This window comes from Hoplias malabaricus, chromosome 5 (genome assembly GCF_029633855.1).
Source record: "Hoplias malabaricus isolate fHopMal1 chromosome 5, fHopMal1.hap1, whole genome shotgun sequence".
Lineage (NCBI taxonomy): Eukaryota > Metazoa > Chordata > Actinopteri > Characiformes > Erythrinidae > Hoplias > Hoplias malabaricus.
In genome coordinates, this window is record NC_089804.1 from 11,394,972 (window position 1) to 11,401,630 (window position 6,659).

General features: G+C 37.8%; 1 protein-coding gene across 1 annotated transcript in view; it reads left to right on the plus strand.

The window, feature by feature from the left end:
* The window catches only part of LOC136696499 (V-set and transmembrane domain-containing protein 2-like protein), a 47,644-nt gene extending 42,670 nt beyond the window's left edge, over positions 1–4,974 (plus strand). Inside the window, exon 3 of the mRNA XM_066670949.1 lies at positions 2,393–4,974. Coding sequence (XP_066527046.1) covers positions 2,393–2,716 — 324 coding nt within the window. The 3' untranslated portion in view covers positions 2,717–4,974. The remainder of the gene's footprint in view (positions 1–2,392) is intronic.
* Positions 4,975–6,659: the final 1,685 nt, after the last annotated feature.

A 6,659-nucleotide genomic window follows, 5' to 3' on the forward strand; every position in this document is an offset into this window, starting at 1 on the left:
TAATCAAATCACTGTCACCGTCACCCAAGCCACCTGTCTCTCAGGACATTCCTTCAAGTCTCACACGGCAAAACCCTTCTCACTGAAAGTCTGCGGCTAAAACAAAACCCAAAATAAAACACACAGTTTGATTGAAAACCAAAATAAGATTTGCCAGTGTATGGAAATGCATATTAAAAGGAATATCAATGTCTGCTCATAATATTCACATGCTCAGGCATTGCTGCAGTTTTTGGCTGAAGATTTTTAGATTATTTTTATTGTATTGTATTATTTATAATGTATCTGAAAGAAGGCCAAGGGATTCCTGGATTACAGGTTTTCCGAGCAGTGCTCTGATCATGATGCCAGTATAATTATTCTATTTTAGCTATTGGTGGAGGTTATGTTTCAATCTCAGTTATGGTTTATACAGATAAAAGCGACTAGGGAGCCAGAGAACAAGTGTGTGTGTGTGTGTGTGTGTTTATGTCCACACAGCGTTCTCTTGGCAGACAGCTTTATTGAGCGACTGAACTGATACAGCAGTAACTCTTGCCGTTGGGAATCACCTAAAATAGAGAGGGGGTGGGGGGGATATATCTGTATAGACAGGATGTATAGTATAAAAGGTTTACTTTGTTCATTTAAATTGGCTTATTTTTTTCCCTCTAAAAAGACTTGAGGCTTCCTAAACTGAATTGAAAACTTCTATTATTAGCATTACTGTTGTATAATAATATAATATTCTTTCATTGTTTGTAAGCGCTTATCCAGTTCAGGGTCGCGGTGGGTCCGGAGCCTACCTGGAATCATTGGGCGCAAGGTGGGAACACACCCTGGAGGGGGTGCCAGTCCTTTACAGGGCGACACACACTCACACATTCACATACTCACACCTATGAACCATTTTAAGCAGCCAATCCACCTACCAACATGCGTTTTTTGGACTTTGTGAGGAAACCGGAGCATAATAATAATAATATAATAGACTTGATAATATTATGTCTGAAATACTTAGAAAAAATGAAATACAAAATCCTACTTACTCTGGTCATATTTGTGTATTTTATTTAAAAAAGTCAACGTATTTTGCAAAGGATTTTATAAGAAACAGATTCTAATTGAATCCAGAGGTCTCTGGTGTATGTTCCCAGAATGCAGTGGCGTCTCCACGAATACAGCTAGCATCTCATTAGTGGGCTAATCCAGACGAGCTGTCTCCACTGCCGCTGCTCCTGTCCACATGGGGCTGGAGTGCTGCTGGCGTTTATGGCTTTTATGGTCTATTTTAGCCTGTCCTGCCCTGAGAATAGGGGCATTTAAAATAAAATATGAATATATTAGCTGCAAATAGAATGGCAAATACCTTGAAATTGTTACAAAGTCTCTTTGGACTAGTGTGTATTTAGACACAATACGTCTCAATGCATAAAATACATGCCATTCTGGGGTTTAAAAAAAAAAAACTACAATTAAAAACACACAATGTTGGCTTTATATTTTATAAATATAAGAAAAATTGCTTCAGCTCAGCACTTGTGGCCCCATGTTGTGTTATGAATACATGGTAAGGAATACATAACAGGTCATGTTAAGCAATATAACGATAAATCAGTAATCCATTTATCAAAATCAAACACTTTGTCATTCTCAATACTGCAGGCTCTAGTTAATTAAATTAATTTAAATATGACAATAGCAGCACTTGTGACTTTAATACAGAAGATGACAGTGCATCTTTTTCTTACTAGACATGGGATAGAAGTCTAGCCATTCACTTATAGCATCACCTAGTTTTTGTTTAGCTGGCTGTTGTTGAGCATTAGTCTAGAAAACTAATGATAATAAATTAATTTCGATACATGGACCTATTTAAAGATGTTTGCATGTAAAATATAAATAACTAAGTGGCACAGATGTCTATGTGTTTGCCTTGTCGCCAGGCGACTGCAGAGTCAATTCAAGGTGATGCCTCAGCTGTCCGAGAGCAGGAGTCCTAGAGGTGGGTAGGATGGCCACGATCTTGGCAAGTGCAGGGGTCTGGCAGCTGATGTGACAGATCTGGGCAGGTTGTGGTCTCTACAAGTTAAACTATTCAGTGGAGTTGCAAAATTGGCAGCTTGACAAAAGTGGTGGACTGACTGATGTGTCTCAGAGGAAGCATGTGTTCGCCCTCACCATATTGAGACTGGTGGAATGTGGTGTGATTTGGGGAGGTTTAGTGAAAGGTGTGAAATTGTTGATGACGAATAATGAGGAAGAAGCTTCTGCAAAAATGAGAAGTCCTCTGTGTTGATCTTACATTGCTTTAGCCTTAAGAAAAAGGGGAATATATATATATATCGTAATTAATTATTTAATTGATAAAGATGTTTATGTTTATTTGACCTCACTGCTTTTATTCCTGCAGGTGGTGAAGGTTGCTGGTAGCAACATTTCTCACAAGCTGCGTTTGTCCAGCGTGAAGCCATCGGATGAGGGGACATATGAGTGCCGCGTCATCGATTTCAGTGACAGCAAGCTGCGGCACCATCGAGTACGTGCCTACCTGCAGGTGGAGCATTCTGGAGGAAAGCCCACCCCTCCACACCAGCAGGGGGCAGGTGTCAGTCAAGCCCAGGAGGCCATTAAACAGCAGCCGGCCACCCATGGCCACCACACACCTGGCAGAGAGCTGCGGAAACGCTCAGCTGACCACAGCTCCTCTGACTGCACAGAGAGCTGCGTGCTTTAGGGTCCAACACTCTCTTCTTTAGCTCAGGAGTTATCGCCTGACCTGTCCAAGCTCCGCCCACAAATACACCTTCATAGCTTATGGTTTGGGTTAATTTGGACAAGCTTTATGGTACACCCATTCACACATATTTTCTCCTATTTGTAACAGCTTTTAGGGCAAATGCCTGCATTTCTTTCTGCTTTATTTTACACATTTGTTACTGATCAAATTTACCACCGAGGTACATAAAAGAGAAAACAAGAGGAAAATAAATCAACAGTTCAGATCTTGAGGGGACAGTTCACACTGGTCAGAAAGACATGTAAGTTTGGAGGACACATTTTTTTGCATATACAAAGTTTCACACATTTGTTTTTTATTAGATTTTTCTGTGATCATTATTACATTTTTAATTTTAAATGTTTGATCTGATGAGTTCCGTATTTATGAATATAATTTGACCAGCACTATCATTACACAAATGCAGTTATATTTCACAAACTGGGTTTTGATCAGGTCACTTTTTTGCTTGAACAGATCAGACTTTCAGAGCTGATTACAGCTCTTTGTGCTCATGAAGGTCTCATTAGGTTGAATGGGATTTTTGCCAACATTCTGTAAAGCTTGTCCAACCTAGCAACAGTTGCTATGTAAGAATGTCCTTGTAGGTGGAGCTTGGATAGTCCGCTCCAGTCCTGGAGGTTAGTGTTATTTCCCTGCTCAGACATACCTGATACAAAACATTAATTAATTACCAAGATTAGTCAGTTTGTTAGAGCAAAGAAATCACCAGACTCTGCTGGACTCTGTCCAGGCCCAGAACTGATGACCCCTGCTTTAGTTCGTATACAGACACACATATACACACACAAGTAAAACCCTCCCATTCTCACAAATGCCTTTCCGTAATCACATTCCCCATAGTTTCCCTTAGCTTTTCTCCTCGGATATTAATCCATGATGTATATTATTGTATAAAGCAAAGGTAAATGTTATCAGACCAGATGATGCATGTCATCAAACTGTTTCTTACAACCTTGGCTAATCAGATGGTCAAAATACACAGTCCGTCAATCCATATTAAATCATCATATGTCATAAGTTTTGACTGAATATTTTAACAGCAGCTAAAGTGTGTTAGATAAAACTTAAAATGTGTTATAGTTGGCCACAGTGTGACTATAACAGCAGAATATCATTTGCTCATGGATTGTATTTAATAGATTGTTAATACTTTTGGTCACTGCTGACAGAATGTCTTCATATGAGTACCACTATACAAACTGCACACTGTAAAACTGACGATAACGCTGTACCAGCTGAAACAGTTACTGTTATAACAGAAGTGCAGTGGTGTAAAAGATTTCTCCACCAAATGTTGTCATGCACACCCGTGTTTTGTTACCTAGGTGTGTATATTATTTTAATAGATAATGGGGAAGAAATCAAAAGGCATAAATTGGAAAAATTAAACTATAATCATATACCGGTCAATAAATCCTACTGCGGCTCTTTAAGAGATAAAGTTGGGCCACACGTATGAAGGGTCAGAAAAGAGTGGCTTTGTTTTTATTTTGGTGCTGAGTTTGATGTGGAAGAGAAGTACCAAAGCTTTTGTTGCCGTTGTTTCATTTGTTCTGCTTTCAGCCACCTGTAGGTGGCGTAACACAAAAAAAAAACAATCACTTTTTTCAACAGTTTTCTTTGTAGATTTTATTAGCTAAAAATTAGGGATGCACAACAAGGTTCTGTTGTCCAGTGACGCTTTTGTAGCATATGATAGGGCAAAAAAAATCATTAAAATTGAATTGCAATTACATATTAATAATTAGCAAATGACTAACATAATACCAGTTTTTGTTCCTAATTCGCGGGTGACATTTATATGTTCATTTCTGTATCTTTTATATGCAAAATAATAATAATCTAAAATTGACACATTTAAGGTGACATTCAGGTTTGCCTAATGGCTACAATGATGAGTTATTATTTCAGACAGACCTTGTCAAACAGACCTATCTGACCTGTTGAAAATGATAATAAAAGTTTACCATTTCTAGCAGACAGATGTTTTCTAGGACACTGCCTTAAAATACTTTAGCGTTGTGCATCTCTGGTTTAAATGTACTGCTGTTAAAAGGGCCTTGTTTCTTATTTATTATATTTTGTTTTTATTTATATATTTATTTATTGATTGATTGTCTGTCTTAATGTATTCTCTGGTTTTGTAAAGGATAATTGTAAAAATGGTGTACATTTTAATAATCCTCCAAGGTGTTGGTTTCATCTTAAATGTATGCTTTTATCAAATAAAACCATTGTACATTGACTTTCCTGATCTTTTTTTAGAAAAACCTCAAATTTGTGGGCAGTTTAACAAACAAACAAAAAAAAGGTCAAGGAACACCAGACTGTACTTTACATCCAGCCTTTAACAAAATCCCCTGGCTCCAGTATGCAGAGTAGGAGATGATACATCTTCAGAATCTATGTTCCTTGCAAAACCAGCTCAGTATTTAATTGGTGGAATTCAGGCTCCACCGCTTTTCATTGCAGAGACAGTGAAAGTGTTTTTAACAAATCTTTACATCTGCATTCTGCACCAAATTCAACCTTCTTTAAGGAACTTTTCAATGCAGTTTATTTACACAGGTAAAAATATGCTTCTCTTTGCTCTCTAGGGGGTTTAGAATGAGGCAGAAACAGTGCTTTATTTTAATGAATTTGCTCAATATTCGACATTTATCATTTACATAGTTTTTCTTCTTAGAGGAAAAGTAATATCTTACAAATCACCTGGAGTTATTTTTCAATAGAATATATATATATATATAATGGGTGTCACAATTTTTTTTTATAATAATAATAATATCTTTATAAATTAATAATTTATTTATAATTAATTTGCAGATAAAGAGATAATATTTTAACCTTCCCACCCATGATCCCAAACTGTAATACTGTTTGGACCAATGCTATAAAACTTTTCAGAAAAGTTGGAAATGTTGGTAAAATGCAATAAAAATGAGAATCTGTGGTTTGTAAATTTAGTTGAACACCTATTTAACAAACAGGAGAAAAAACAGAAATGAACAATTTGATTGTGTTTGGTATCTAAAAAAAAAAGCTTTTGAATTTGAGATCTGCAACACCCTCCAAAAGGTTTGAGACATGAGCCAAATAAGAGCAATAGGTTCACAATAAGCAAGTTAATAACAAAAAAATTTAAAAGGAACACCCATCTAAGTCTCTAAAAACACACTTTGGCAGGTGGAGTGGTGACTCAAAAGTGTTCATAGTTGTGAGTGAATGTGTGTTGCTCTGCGAAGGACTGGCGCCTCTTCCAGGTGTGTTCCCGCCTTGCGTCCAGTGATTCCGGGTAAGTTTCAGACCCACGGACAGGTTTTGACCGTGAACTGGAAAAGTGGTTTCTTTTGAGTGCGTTATAGGCATCACATTTCAAATGTGTTTATACTTACAAAACACAGGGTACAGGTATTGTTGCTGCCGCACATTGCCAGGGTCCTGGGGTTGTGTGTTCAATTCTTGCTTTGTGTGATGGGATTGGTGTGTTCTCCCTGTGTCTGTGTGGGTTTCTCCCATTCTAAAAACACTTTGTTAGTACTTACAATGCCCGTAAAGAGGGGAACATGGAGATGAACTTATATTTAATGGGCAGGAGTTCAGGGCAGCTTTGGAACGTGTAAAAAGCCAAACCCCCCTCCGTTGGATAGGTGAATACAAGTAAAAGGGTGGAGACAGGATGGAGATGGGAGTTTGTCCAATGTGGAAATGACATGAGTTCGTAGGGATGAGGGGAGGACTTTGGGCATGAATCTCCTCACGTCACACCACAATATCAGACTTGTTATGGGTAATTTTGCGTGTCAGTCAAAATGTTGTAAGTAGGAGGTTTTTGGCCACATTAATTGTTGATAGGTACCAGACTCTACCTAGAGAG